Source organism: Erpetoichthys calabaricus, chromosome 15 (genome assembly GCF_900747795.2).
Source record: "Erpetoichthys calabaricus chromosome 15, fErpCal1.3, whole genome shotgun sequence".
NCBI classification, from domain to species: Eukaryota; Metazoa; Chordata; class Cladistia; order Polypteriformes; family Polypteridae; genus Erpetoichthys; species Erpetoichthys calabaricus.
Window position 1 is genome coordinate 13,645,430 of NC_041408.2, and position 15,837 is coordinate 13,661,266.

General features: G+C 34.8%; 1 protein-coding gene across 2 annotated transcripts in view; it reads left to right on the plus strand.

The window, feature by feature from the left end:
* The window catches only part of sdccag8 (SHH signaling and ciliogenesis regulator sdccag8), a 186,590-nt gene that overhangs the window by 103,520 nt on the left and 67,233 nt on the right, over positions 1-15,837 (plus strand). For both annotated transcript variants that reach the window (XM_028820549.2, XM_051919547.1), the window contains 2 exons: positions 7,922-8,030; positions 13,566-13,697. In XM_028820549.2, the coding sequence (XP_028676382.2) occupies positions 7,922-8,030; positions 13,566-13,697 (241 nt within the window). The remainder of the gene's footprint in view (positions 1-7,921; positions 8,031-13,565; positions 13,698-15,837) is intronic.

Consider the following 15,837-nt stretch of genomic DNA (forward strand, 5'->3'; position numbering starts at 1 on the left):
TGTTTAAAGCTGATAGGCCGATACCAATAAAAGAGTCTATATGTAATTCAAATGGAGAACTGGCAATATTTACAAGTCTTTGAATATGGCATGATGGGGGATACCAGATGTGCTGGTATGAGTATATCAAGAATTGCAGTCCAGTGGGATTATTAATACTGGGATCACAAATATCAGATTAATAGATGAATTTATTATTATACTGCATCAATACAATCACAATGAAGTACTTGAACAATGAAATGCTTAGATGAAGAGTAAGTATTTAAAAGGCCAAAGAGAAAGTGCATCTTTAGTTTAAATTTGAACCTTGTGACAGGCACAGTACAACAATAGATTAAGGAAAAGAGTTCCAAACAGTAGAAGCCATTGAGTTTAACGAAAATTTCCCAATAGCCAATGTTTATAGATCTCTGCAGAATTGTCTTCTAGGATTATATTGTCACTTTTTAAGTCATTGACAATATTTTGAGTTGAGCCAGTTTTAATTGACAGGAAGCCGGTTTTTGGTTTGAGATATTTGCTACCAGGTAAACTAATGGCTGAGAAACATCTAAATTATACAACTTTGTAATTTACCCACATGCAAGTGGAACCAATGTATGTAACAGAACTGCACGGTTAACTACTTTGCTGTTTGCAGTTAATATTTAATTTTTTTTGTTACGAAAGACACGGCAATCAGTATTAAATCTGTAAATGCTTGTGTAATTAAACCTTTTACTACAATAGAGAAGTAAAGTCTGCATTATTAGTAATGACTCTACCTTCAGGCAAAGAGCTAAAAAAAGCCATCCAATTAATTGAATTTTTTTAGTTGCACTATTCAGCTTCTAGTTAAGAAATGTTTGGGACAAATTAAATTTAATACACTTTGCCCTAGGCAATTCATTTTTAAGAAATTTTCTGATTAGCTTTTTTCTTTTTATTTTCTGTGACACAGCTAGTGAAAATCTCTGTTTAATTTGAATAGCATTTTTATGTTTTTACTTTATTGTTAAAACACTAAAATGGCTATTCATTCATAATCACTGGAAATACATTTTCCTGCATCTTTCCGGCTGCAGACGTAACATAAATGATGTGATTCATTCCATTATCAAATTCAGAAGTTGGATGGACAGAGAATGATGGGCTTGAGCTAACAGTTTGAAAGTAACAAGATAACCAACAGCAAGACACCAACAGCCAAGTTTCCTTTTAGGCTAAGAGGAAGTCTGATAGAAAATCCTTTCAAAATCAATACCGCAAAGTTCTTCTTGATGTCCATTCATCAAACCTCTGATTGGACCTTATTAGTGTTCACCATTCCAACAGCCAGTATCTCATAGCCATGTTCCAAAATGACCAATTAAGCTTACAGCAAGATTTATAAAGCTCTTTTCAGTAGTTAAATGAAAGATAACAGGAATCAGGCACTTTGAATGTGCATACACTGGAAGGGATATTATTCTTTCAATGTACAAACAAAGGGCAAATTAATCAATCAAATAATTAAAGACAACATGTAGTTTTACCAGAAGTGCACAAAAATTAAACATGACATTTCCCTATTGTGTTTAAGTGTAAGCTTGGATTAGAATTAGTGCATAAAGTTATAATTTTTCATTATGTTTAAATAGTGAGCAGTAAAAGTACTTACTTGCGTGTCATTCTAACAGGTAACAGTGATACCACTGTCTGATAAACAAGAATGAATTGAACTACAAAACTGTTTTGTTTAATAGAAAATACATAATATACTCCTCCTGTTTCCATATTATTTTTTCAGTAATGCTTTCCTGAAATTCTGTGATGAAAACTTGACAATACCAGAAAATTCAGTTTTTACATTTTATATTTAATTTTAATGTCCTGTGGGGACTGGGCAGTCCTGTGGCCTCGGAACCCCTGCAGATTTTTTTTTCTCCAGCCTTCTGGAGTTTTTTGTTTGTTTGTTTTTTCTGTCCTCCTGGCCATCGGACCTTACTTTATTCTTTGTTACTTAATATTGCCTAATCTTATTTTTATATTTTTCTTTTTTCTTTCTACATCTTCTAATGAACTTTGAGCTACATCATTTGTATAAAAAGTGCTATAAATAAATGATGTTGTTGCTTAAATTAAACATAGGTTTCTTAAAGCACCTTTCCATAAAGCAGTTGTTTAGTGATGGGAATGGTCAGGAACTTGACAAAACAATATTATAACAAAAATTCAGTCATAGTATCATAATATTGCAATGTGGTTATGTTTTGTGATATTATTAATCGTTGTCATTCAGTTCTACAAATATTACAATTTATTGCTGCCTTTTTAATTTGATTGAAATTAAACCTGAAATCATATTAATATAGACAAAAATGTGTACCTATTATATCTTATAAGAAAAATTGACACCTGACTCATGTTTTCTAGGCAGTGTAAGCTTCCGTAAAAATGTTGTTTTTTTAATTAAACAAAAAAAAAAACACTAATAGACTTGGTAGATATTTTGTGGACTCATAAAGAGATTACATAAAAAACCATACAGAGCAACATGCGCCACAGTGGTCTTCTCAGGAAGATTCACTACTATTCTGGCCTGCCAGAATCACCCAAGGACACAGCAGTGACTCATTCAAGAAGTGACAGAGAATCCAGCTGCAGGCATCATTAAACTCTGCTAAGGTCCACATTCATGATTCCATGATAAGAAAGAGACAAAGTAAAAATGGGATTGATGGGAGAGTAGCAAGACTGAAATATCTGCTATCCATGAAGAATATTAGTGCTTGTCTCGCATTTTTAAAGACATACTTGGATAATCCCCGAAGCTTTTGCAATAATCTTTCAATGGACAAACAGTCAAAAGTAGAACACTTTCAATGGCGCAAGTCCCAGCATGTGTGACATAAAGCTAGTAATAGCATTTGAAGGTAAAACCATCATATCTACAATGATACTGTACATGTGGTGTAGTGTGATGGTGTTGAGATGTGTTGCTGCCTCTGGACATGGAAAACGTTTAATTGTTGAGGGAATCATGAACTCTGCACTCTGAATATTCCTAATGAGAATGCCTAGTCATCTGTCTGTGACCTGAAGCTGAAGTGTAATTGGGTTCTGCAGTAGGACAAATGCAAGTCTACAACATAATGTCTCAGAAAAAACAAAGTTAGACATTTTTATAGTAGCCTAGTCAAAGTCCTGACTTAACCCAGTGGCAGAATCGGAAACGAGCAGTTCACGGTTGAAGTAGTTCTGCGAAGAAGAATTGTCCACATTTTCTTTCAAATTACAGGAAGTGTTTATTTGTGACTATTGGTACTAAAAGTGGTAGACCAAGTATTTAAGTTTTAGGGCAGCTACTTTGAATAAAGAAAGTAATGATTTAAAAGCTATTTTGTGTATTCACTCATTTTCTCTTTCTCATTTTGTCTGAAGGTCTGAGGCCATTCATTGTTTAAAATATGTCAAACCTGAAGATATTAGGAAGTGAAAATAGTTTAGAATTTAAGAATTACAGGGCTGCAAAAAAAAACAACTTTTATTTATATGTCTCTGACACCTGGCTGTATTAATCTTTTAAACATAATAATACATTTTCAGTTTCATTGTTAATAAAGTGCTCTATTAATGTAAAAATGTGAATTAGTGATAATTTGCCTTTAAATTCAAGAAAAAGACAATCTCTTTTAAGGCAAAATTTAGCTTCAGCCATTACATTTCTCCTCTTAATAGCATATGGTTCTCCAGCTTTCTTTTATTATAGAACTGAATACAATAAAACATTATAATAATGTTTTCGAATTGTTTGCTTACTCTTCTACAGTTAATTTAAAACATTGTAGCAAGGGAATAATTTAAACTAAGAAGTATGACCAGACAGTTAACTTCTGTTCACAAATGACTTCACTTTAGAGCTGATTTTAAAATTTCTCCTTTTGACATATAAAATTGTAAATGGCCTAGCGCCTCTTCCCGTAGCTTATTAAGAAGTATATTTTTGGTGTATTTTGCAATATAAAGATCTGGTTAACATTCAAACACTGAAAACTAGTGATTTATCAGTTTACCAAATTATACAAAACACTTTAGTCTCACTATTTAACTCTGGGCTGAATCATTATTTTAGCAAGGCATACTCTTTTTAGACCTCCTAGTAAGGCTTTTTGTATTGCTGCCTTATATTGCTTCTTGATTAATTGTAATAATTATTTTGGTTGTCTATTATTTTCTCCATTTCCTTTTTCTTCTTGGCATCCATGGTGGCACTTAATTTACCTTGTATTGAACCTGTCGTCAGAAATGATAAGCTTGTTTTAAGACATTTTATATTCAAGTGAAATTGTACTCATATGTCCGTGAGATGATCAATTTCAAGATATTACTGGTATAGAACTGTTGGAGATAGGCTTAATAAGAGTGAGCTGGACAGGCTCTATAGATCTTCCTTTGGCATTCCCAGATATTCCTAGGTTGGCCAAGAGTTAAAATCCACAATATGACCCCCTCCTGCCGAGTGTCCTGGGTCTTTTCCCAGTGACTCATACCTGGAACAGCACTGGCTAGAAGCTTCTAGGGCCTGAAACAGATGGTTAAAGCACCCTAAATGTTTTTTGCCCATCATTTCTACACTGAGGTACTTCTGTATTGCCACGTTCATCACTGTATTACAAAGACATGCACAGCAATACCTGCAATGTAATTTTTTTTATTACTACCCAATCATTATATGCTTGGGAATGCGGAAGCATACATATAAGGACTTTGCTTCTGCTTGTCTTTTTCAGCCTGGTAATATTAGCAAAACTGTTGTTGCTATACCATTTCTTTGCCCAAACTCACAATTGCCACTGTACTTACTTGTGAAGGAGATTCTGAAATACTTGAACTCCTCTCTTTGGGACAGCTCTCACCTTTAACTGGCAGTGAAAAAATCACTGCATGAGGTGGTAATTTTCATCCAAAATGCATCAAAATTAACAACAATTTGGTGAACGTTAGATATTACCATTTGATGAAGCCAACAGGATATCATCATCTGCAAACGGCAGATATTCTATTCTCAGGCTGTTAAACTGGATAGTCTCCAAGCCTTAGTGCTTCTTAATTTTCTGTCAATGTGAATCATAAGCAATAGTGAAGGTAAAATGCACTGTTGGCAGAATTCCACCCTTGTATTCAATGTGCTGGACTTCATGCTAAGCATGCAGACACTTGGTTTGTAAACACAATTTTTGCATCATAAATACAAGGGCCAAATAGCACGTATCCGCAGCACTGGAAATCTATGCCATTATAGCACCTATTCAAGTAATCCGCATAGGCTGTCTAGAGAGATTGATGGGAGTGATTCCTCCTATTCCCCTTTTTTAAAAATGTGCACCACGACACCATTATAAAATTCTTGAAGCGCTGTCTTCTCGTTATACAAAACATTGAAAAAATGTGGTAACCAATTATTACCACAATGTCTTTCAGTGTTTTCTGCCAGATCATATTCATATTTGTGGTTGTAAAGCTAAGGAGCTTTTTAATTATTTCAGTGACATTCTGCACAGAAATAGACTTAACCAACACTGCTGACTCTCCCTCCACTGAGAAGATGTATCCACCTGGTTTAAGAGCTGAAAGCACTCTGGTCACCAGTACACTTATGAGCAACTTTACAATATGTTGCAGTGTAGTGTTTGATATCGTTAGCCCATTAATATGGCATAGAAATCCAATTAACAGCTCACCACTTGGATTCAGATTATGCAGGCCTTCCTCCCATTTAAGTCCCTCAAGGTATTTTGATCATTTTCTGAGTTCACATTGAAGAGTCTCAGTAGGACAACTAGGTCAGTAAGCAATATGTTTTGCATTACATATCCACTGCCTCAAAAAAGGATGAACATGCCAAAGTCATTTAAACGTGTATATACAAAAAAAGTCAAAATTGACTTGTCTGTATTTTGTCTATCTTGTCTATCATTATTAACTCCTTGTGTATTCCACTTGGCTGTTATCTCTTCTTCTAAACTCCTTCATGAGGTCCAGATCCTTTCCTAATTGCAATTGCAAAAGACTAGTACATATGTTCAGGTCTACCCAATCCGTGCCTTTAACCTTGTCACTTTGCAAGTGGTTAGCCTGCCTGGCACTTTGGATTGGCTTCTTCAGGATAAGATGTTGATTAACCTATACCTAGAGCATTTCTGCCAACAACACCCCCGTTCCTAGCTTTAGGAATGGATTTGTTTGTCCCTTTTCCATGCAAGATTTTAATCTTTTCTTTAGTAACATGATAGAAGTCAAACTTTTGTATTGATGTTTGTCTGGTGCCTCTTTTTAGATCAACATGCCATGGCTGAATTTACCCAGAAACCAAGGCTGTGATTATCACTGAGGCACATAAGCTTGTCCACAGTGCCTGAAGGAAAATTGAACTTTTAAAATTAGAATTTTACTTGAATTTAGTTGGAAGTGGTGGTGTTATGTGTTCTTCAAAAATCACTGCTGTGCTATTCATAATTTAAAATACTCCCATCTACAGCTGTAGCTTAGAGGAGTTTTTTAATTTCCCTAAAACCTGATAAATTTTCATCCATTTTCTTAACCTTCTTTTTCCAATAATGAGAGTCAGACCCTACTGTGAAACCATTAGCCTTGGGGAAAGAACCAGTCCTAGAAAGAGCACTGAATCATGGCAGATCATACTGATATTCACTCATATGCAGTCAATTTACAGCATCCATTCAAGCAAACCTTCATGTCTGTGGCATGTCGGAAAAGCATGGGACTTCCAGAAAGCGATGCTGATCAAATTCAACATTATATACAATGCAATGGACTCTGCTGTGACTTCCATTAAAGTGAAGTGGCTTTGTTAAATTAATTGTAATTAGGTTATGAAGATGTACTTTATGATGGGGTTTTCAGGAAAGGATTTGTTCCTTTTTAAAGCGGTAAAGCCTGTACAACTTTCTTGTTAAAACCTTGCTCAGTGAATTAGAATGCAATCATTATGATGTCAGCTCAAGGTTGTCTGAATTATTTTAGGTTTGTAAGAACTTTCTTTTGAATGAGACAAAAAAAAACATTTAACATGTACACACACTACCTTGTCCACGTTATTATGTACACCTTGCTAGTGCTGAGTTGGACCCCCTTTTGCTTTCAGATCTACCATAATTTGTGGAGCTGGAAACATTTCTTAGGAATTTTGGTCCTTATTGACATGATAGTATTAAGCAGTTATGCAGATTTGTCGGCTGCACATCTATGATGTGAATCTTCCATTCCACCACATCCTAATTTTTTTCCTCTCAGTTACAAAAAGGAAATTTAATCTACAGTACATGCATCTCTCTCTTTTTTTTTACTATTATAAGTAAAGTAAGTAAATTAGCAGGCCAAAGTAACCTTAGACTGTCACTTGTACAAAAAGGTGAATGCCCTGCAATGGCCCAGTCAGAGTCTTGATCTCGATCTGACTAAGAATTTGTAATAAAATTTGAAAAGCACAGGGCATAAGTGTCTTTCAACTAAAATAAGCACCTGGAGCAAATCTTCCTGGAAGAATGAGAACTTCACTCCTAAACAATGTGCAAAGCTAGAAGATAAGGACCACAAATAGCTTAGAGTTGTTATTGCAAAAAGTGGCTGTACAAATTAAAAATGGTTGACTGCAAGCTTCTTTTTTTTTTTTTGGTAAGAAACTTAACTAATCTAAACTTACAAAAAGCTCATTTGTACTTTTAGTGCTTTTAAATAAAAATATCACTGAAAACACAATTTCAGTGTAGTAGTTGCTATTTAGTAAAACTTAAGAATTGGGGCTGAGTACTTCTATAAGGCAATGCATGTGTCCAGTTCTGAATGGCTTTGTACATATTTCATGAATTACTGTCAAGAACACAAGGGTAATTCTTTTTTTCATGATTTTGAAACAATTTTTTTGTTTTGTTTACAGTTCAAGAATGTGGAGTTGTGCTAAAATCTCAAAATGAACTAATCGGAAAACTGAAGACAGAATGTCAAAATCTTGAATCCACACTGGAACGTATAACAGAAAAAAACAGGCAAGTGTTTATTTTTTTTTAATATAATGTACTGGAAATTTTACATGAATGCCTGTTGCTTATAGGCCTTTTGGTCAAGCGATCAGTTGACTGAAAAATAGCAATATAGAAAATTATGGATTTCTTGAAAACAGTAAGTTAAACAGAGATTTATGCAAGTTCAAAGTTTTTGTTAAATGTGTCTTACAAAGTTGGCCTTTCTTCTATTTCACGAAGAATCTAACACAGAAAGTTGTGTTATTAAGATGCTTAGAATTTATTTCCATACTGTAAGAACACTTTCAAAAAAGTGACTAAATAACCATAGAAATACTATCGACACATCTTTTTGATTCGTGATTTGCAAGCAGATTGGACAGGGACCATGTAGATTGGTAAAACATCAAAATTCAAAGATTATGGAAAAAAAGTTAGTTTCACATACAAAATTAATTTAAATCAAAATAAGTTGTAAATGCGAATTGTTAAATTTTGCATATACAATGTGAGCAGTCTTTGGCATACACCTGCTGCCCTTCACTCATAATTGATTTATCAGTCAGTGGTAGAATCGTATGTGCATGCAATGCTCTTTAAAGCAGCCAGGCAAGTGCTAGTGTACCGTGAATACATGCATGCAATTCACTGGCCTGGTACTGGCAACAAAGAGTAAATCATAAACAGCAACACTTGTAAAGAAAAGACAAACACCACAGAAACGTTTGGGGTACTACTAAGGCAAGCTCCATGTAATAAAATGAAAAAAACAAGTTAACAAAATGCACAAAATTAATGATGACCATGCAGATTGTTATAAATTTAGAGTCCTAGTACAAGGGGGTGCTGCTGGTGTAATGAACTGCACACTCAGACACTGTTTTTCCAAGTGAATGCTGACTTCCAGTGATTAACTTCTTTAAATCCCATCTGAGGCAGAAGGGGTGGCACTTCCGGTCCAATAACATGGTGGAAATGAGATCAGTAGTGAAGAGGCTGGTCTGCCCCAGAGGAGAAGGTATTTCCGAAAGCACCCTCTGTTCCCCGCATGCGCAGCTTTGACACACTGTACTCGGAGCACTGAGAACAGGCCACCACTCTAAAATCATCTAGCCAATGATGTCACAGTAATTATTATCGTAGACTTCTCTAGCATTTTTATCCTAGATTTTTATCCTAGCTGACTTACAAGATCAATATTTGTTACAATTGTTGACATACATTTTTGTTTTAGTATTGAATATGCCGGTTAAGCGATTTGCTAAGGTCACACATTATATAAGTGGTGGGGTATTGAACTAACTGCCTTTTAGGGTGTGCTTTAGCCACTGCACCGCACTACTGTGAACATAGTATTGATTTAAGAAGGCAGTGGAGGGTAACACAACTTATACTGTCATGGCGAAAAATCTTCACCAGAAGGCTTTTTACCTGAAATAAATGCTATTTGGAGTCTCAGGATAGGCAAACAGAGTTACAGTTTTATTGCAGTAAAATAAGCATAAAAATAATAAAAAATAACAAGGACTCAACCCAATATGGCCAAATTGAGGTGAGCCTCGAACAGTTCAAAATCCAAAACTTATATATCATTTTCTTATCACTTTGTCCTTGCTCAATTAGCTCATTCTGGACCTGGCTTTACTGTCCATTGTTTTTTCTAGGTTTCTGTTCTGCTTATTTTGATTGGTCTAAGGCTGGGCAAATGGCTTCCTCTTACCATCTTTGGGCTTTTCTTATGCCATTTCCTATTTTCTTCGACCTCGCTCAAATGAGCTCTTTTACTCATCCCCTCTGACTCCCCTCAACTCCTGTCCAGCCGAACCTTGAGTTCCCATGAAAACCCTTATTATCTCTTTACTTCCCTATTGTTGGCCCCCTCCTGGTATTTTACTTTTCTATGCTGTTTTTCTCTAACTGGCCAAGGCTTCAATTCCATATATGGGTTTCCTTTAAGCTTTCCAAACTTTTTATATTGTGGCCTGAAGCTTAAGCTTTAATTAACATTGAACTATAGCATGTGCCTTTATGTAATCATTTGCGTGGCATGCTGGATTTATATTTAATTTCAGTACGTAGGTTAAATGCTAGTATTACTAATTTTCTAAATATATATATATATATATATATATATATATATATATATATAGAACATATTTTGGCATTTTCCTTGCATTACTTCACCTGACCTTGGCAGCAATGCCTTTTTGCCATCTTTGCTGATTCAATATTTCAGCTGGCCTCTTTTAGCTTCTTATCTTTGGACTCAGGTGTTCTCAATCTTTTTTGCTTTATCTGTTCTTTCCCACACTAGCAATTCTGCTGTAAGCTTAAAAAATAATGCAAAATGACTGATTTTTAGTTAAGTGTTCATTTGACCTAATAATTACTTTTTTGGCTCTTTATGTTAATTTGCTATTTTTATGTTAATATAAAAAATTTTCCTTCTACAATACCAAGTAACATGATCAAAACTCAGTCAGTCATCAACAGGTTATATCAGGGATATTGAAACGGGTACGTCAGAATACACAATTCTTCCACAATACCTGACCTCAACACATTTTCCAGTACTGCTGATAGTGAAGAACATTGAGCTGGAAAAATTGAAGAAGAATATCTCCTAGTGTGATAAATCCTTTTTGTTGATGCTAATGGGAAGGACCAGGGTTTAGAGAGACTTCCATTAGGTGTGAATATTGCAGGCTGGCAGTGACTGTGTAGTGTTGTGTAGTTTTTCTTTGTGCCACACATTGGCCCTTTCATATGAGAAGGGCAATGTTTGCATCCTCTACAAACATTGTTGTTGATAACGCAAAAACCCTTTATAGCATTCTGCAAATGGGCTTTTTCTTAGTCATGTGTCATGATATGTTATCCTTATGAAAGTCCTTAAACAGCTTTAAGACAATAATAAATTCCACTTGATTTAATACCCTCCTAATCCCAAGATCACATTCCAACTGAGAATTCTTGGAATAAGATGGAACAAGCTACACAAAGTTGTAGCACCACCTTATATGCAACCTGTGTTGGACACACTGGAGTCAGTATATGGCAGAATACCCAGTTATTTATATTGTATTGAGTCTATGATTTTTTTAAAATAAGCCTCTTTTGAGTGCAAATACTGAACAATTTTGCATTAGGTAGGTGTGCCAGTGGTAATGTACAGTATGTAATATTAACCAGTTTCTGTAGATTTTTGGTTACTCATTAATGCTACAGTCCACCTGACTCCAAAGTGCTAAATTGGACTGAGATGTGGGGTCTGTGTAGTACACTGGCGCAGACTGATGTCACTCAGTGTATTTACATGCACACAAACAATCGGGTAAAGGTGAATAACCCGGTTAAGGCAGAAACTTGGTGTCTTAATAATTCACATTTACATGCGTAAGTAATCTTCTTCTTTATCAATATGCTCCAATGTCATTAAACTGCAAAGAAGAAGTAAATGTCATCATTGGTCACTATATGAATCAGAAAATAAGCATGAAGCCTGTGATAGTTTTTTTTGTTTTTTTCAAATATGTTTAGTCAAACTGACACTTTGTCTATAGGTTTCTGTTACCAGATTTCAAACAGCACACTTTTTTTCTGTTTGGTTATGTGATTGAGTCCTACAAAGGACCAATTTACCGGTTAGGTATACACCCAGTGCTGCTGGAATCATAACTCACATATTTTTACTTCATTAAGATATGTATTGGCGTTAAGTTACTTGTTAATTTAGAAGTAATCGGGCTACGTAACGCACATTTCTTCTGACATTTTACCCTACTGCTCTTGAGATTGTGTCACTGAGTTTAGCATTGTATATTCAGCTCATCAAAACAAATTTAGCAATCTCTAAAATACTGAGATTATTTCAGCCAAGAAAAGGAATAATGTGATTGCAGAAACATTTTCCACTGGAAATGTATTTTGTGGGTTCTTCTACCCATGGCTGCTGAAAGCATGTGCCAAGCAAATACATGTGAAGGCTGGCAGAGTGCAATGGGCGTGCGCAGACTACAATATCCTTAACAGTAACCTGATTTAAGGGTTTAAATGGCCTTATAATCAGATTATTCCTGGAGAAATCTACCTCTGTTAACCAGGTTTCTCTAATAGGAATAAGAGTTCACATGACATTTTAGAAATCATGATTCTGTGAATAATCAGGTTATTGAAGCACATGTAAAAGCTCTTACTGTCATGTTTTTGGAACTAATTTGAGATTATATATGTTATGGTGCATTAACATTTTCACAGTATGCAGTATAATTTCAGAAAGAAATTAATGCTCATGATCAACAACAATGGCATTTTAATGATGCTCAGTTGGTATTAAGAGGGGCCAATAAAATTTCCCAGACCATTTTTCTTCCACTACTGTCCTGTATTATTGAGAAAAAGCAGACTGGATCCAGGGATTCATGTCGTTTACTCCAAGTTCTGTCTCCGCCATTTGCAAATCACAGCAGACACTGAAGTTCATCAGAGTAGGCCATATTTTTCTGTTTTTCAGTTTTACAAAATTAGTGATCAGTAGCTTCATTTTCCATTTCTAATCTGATTATAGTTGAACATGGCACAGTCTTCTGCTGTCTGTCCACTTTATTTTCTATTACATTGTACATTCACAAATTCCCTTCTGCACACCACAGTTTGTAAAGAGTTGTTATTCGAGTATTTGTGGCCTTACTATTAACTTGAGTGACTCTGGCAACCTTCATTAATAAGGTATTCCCATCCACAGAACTTCCATTTATTGGATGCTTTCTGTGTTTTATTATATCATTCTCTGTAAATTATAGAAACTTTATTTTTTGAAAATCACACAGGGGCACCTGTTCTTCAGATTCTGGAACTACCATGTCTGGCACTAACATTAGTACTACAGTCAAAGTTGCTTAGATCACACATCTACAGTAGCTCATCTGTTGATCTTGTCTGCCTGCTATGTAGACTGAGTTTCAGCCACACTACTAGCTTATGAAATAGGATATTTGTGTTTAAAAGCAGTTTTTCTTGATAGGATGGCCCCTGAAACATAGTATAATATTTGCAGTGTGGGAACTTATATTTTCTATGTTGATCTGTAAATTAGTTGATTTTATATTTGAAGTTTTATCAATGCTTATTTCATATTAATCATTCCAGTGTTTCACTTTTTTTTTAATTAAATTCATTTAGTTTCAGGGAATACTTGTCTTCTTTTTTTCTTCTTTATGTAATGTTTCCATACAATATATGAACTTTGTGGTGTGATCTTATCAGTGTTTTTTAAACTGTATTCTTTATGAAGTTTCTTAATGAAGTTTGAGAATTATATTCTGATATCCCTTTGTTTTACTCAATATTAATAGTGCTTAACAGCATCTGCTATTTTAAATATCAAACAAAGGTAGTTTCATGCAAACTCATCAATAGAAGGCTTCAAACTTAGAAAATTCCTTTAAAATGTGCTTTGTTATGTGGTTTAAATGGCATAGCAAACACTGAATCTCTATTGTATGGAGAAATGCTTGTTTTTTCAAGTAAGGTTTTCATTCTTTTTATTACAATATTTAGGTTGGAAATTGATAAGCTTTCACAGGAAAACAAAAATCTTAAAGCGACTCTTGGGAGATGCCAGAAGGACAAAGGCGAAATGGAAGAGCAGTGTATTCAGCATGGAAAAATGCATGAAAGAATGAAGAAAAGGTATGTTTCATGACTGAGTTCTTTGAGTTCAGTTCAGCTAAATGCATCTCATATACTGCAGTTTTATTGAAGGACAGCTGGTCATCGATCATCACCCAAAAGCTGCATACTAATTGGTGGCATGCGTGCAAGTTTTCTCTTGCCCCACCTCATCCTCCTCTAACACATTGTTTTTAGTTATATTAGAATTATGTAGAATTAGTGAATATCAACCATCAATAAATAAAATCAGGCACATGCAAAGAGTTTGAAAGAAGCAGATGGTCAATTAACGTTAACAGGTCATGCAAGGTGCAAAAGACAATTCATAATGGAATTAATGCATTCTAGGTTTGATACTTAGATTCTACAGCACTTGAATTGCAGATATTGTATTTATTATTTAAAAATCCTTCAATAGAGGTAAAACCATGCTGCTGTTTCAGTGCAGTAAAAGGCTTTTATTGCCATATTTTTCCCATTCTGAATTATTTGAGAAATAAAAATACAGTATATGGTTTATGTTCTCTTTGAGAGAATAATGATGTAAGGGTTGTGATCAATCAGCTCTCAGTTGTATTCACTTTAACTTGCATTATGCATTGGATCTGGTGATTTACAAATGATCACATAATCAATCACTTAACCTTGATGAAGGAATGAAGACATTGGATTCATCTGAATTTGATGAAAATGGCTACACCTAACAAGATGCCGCAGGTTATGCCAGTCGATAAGGTAAACAAAACATCACATGCTCTACTGTGGCCTCACGTTAGGTGGAATTCCAGCATATATAAAATATATTTAAAAGTAAATATGAGTGGAGAAAATAGTCACAAAAGCTCCAAATTCAGTCTTAATTATGGTATGGTCTGACCAAAAGAATACTTGCTCTGTGATAATTTGTCCACAGGTCAAACCTATTTGATGACCACTAATGTATGTTATTGGCACCTGTGCATAGGGAAAAAGCCCGATGTGGTCTGCTGTGTAGCATACCATGTAATACGGATTTTTTCTTTTTTTTCCCCTTTAGATACTACGAGGGACGTTCAAAAGTTTCCGCACTTTTTTTAACTCCTATTTGTTAAGAATTTCAACAACAAATTACATAACTTTTCTATGTAGTCACCTTTGTTTGCGATGCAATTTTCCCAGCATCGTACCAATTTTTTAATGCCCAATCCCTACTCATCCCACCTTCACTGTTTCCAAAGTAAATATAAAAGTGCAGAAACATTTTGAAAGTCCCTCTTACTTAAATCCAAATATTTTTGTCTGGTAGTATTTTGTAATACTGACTGTTTTCAGCATTCCAGTCCTACGCTGTCTCTGCCACAATTCTACTTTCAATTACATCAACAACAACAACAACATTTAATTCTTTAGCACATTTTCATATAAGCGATGTAGCTCAAAGTCCTTTACAAGATTACACTTTGTCATGCTTCCACCTTATCTACAGTTCCTGTTGATCTTTCTGGCACATCCATTAATTCCTTTATTTCTTATTACATTTGAGTCTGTCATTCTTTAACCCGCTGATTTAATCTTTATTACTACCTTACTTTAGGTTTTTCTGTTGATGTTATCCATTTCTTATAATTTAACTTTTTTCTCTGTCAGGATAGTACAATAATGTTTATTTACTGGTTAGAGTAGGTGTTTCTTTATGTCTGTTCAATTTTCCAGATTACTATACCATATACCATACTCTAAATAGATATATAATAAATAAAGGTGAATAAATAGATAGTAATAAATAAATAATCTAGTAGCCATCCATTAACTAATAATAATAAATAAAAGTGAAAAAAGTGTAACAAATGTACTGCATATAAATAAGTTTCCAGTTACCTTTATCACCCTAACCTGCTGTACATCTTCCCCAGCTCAGTCCCTCTGTCTAGCCAATTGGTACAGGTTCTTTTCTCCCTCATTAATGTCCAGCCTCTCATACAACTCATTATACACCTTTTCTTTACCCTTCACCACCTCTCTTTTTCTTAAAATAATTATTCACCACAGCCATGTTCATCCTTTTCTCAAAATCCACTATCATCTGACTTTCTTCACTGACACATACGTACCCATCACCTCCTCATCCCTTTTGTCCCTTCACCAACATGGCCATTGAAATCCACTTCAATCACCACTC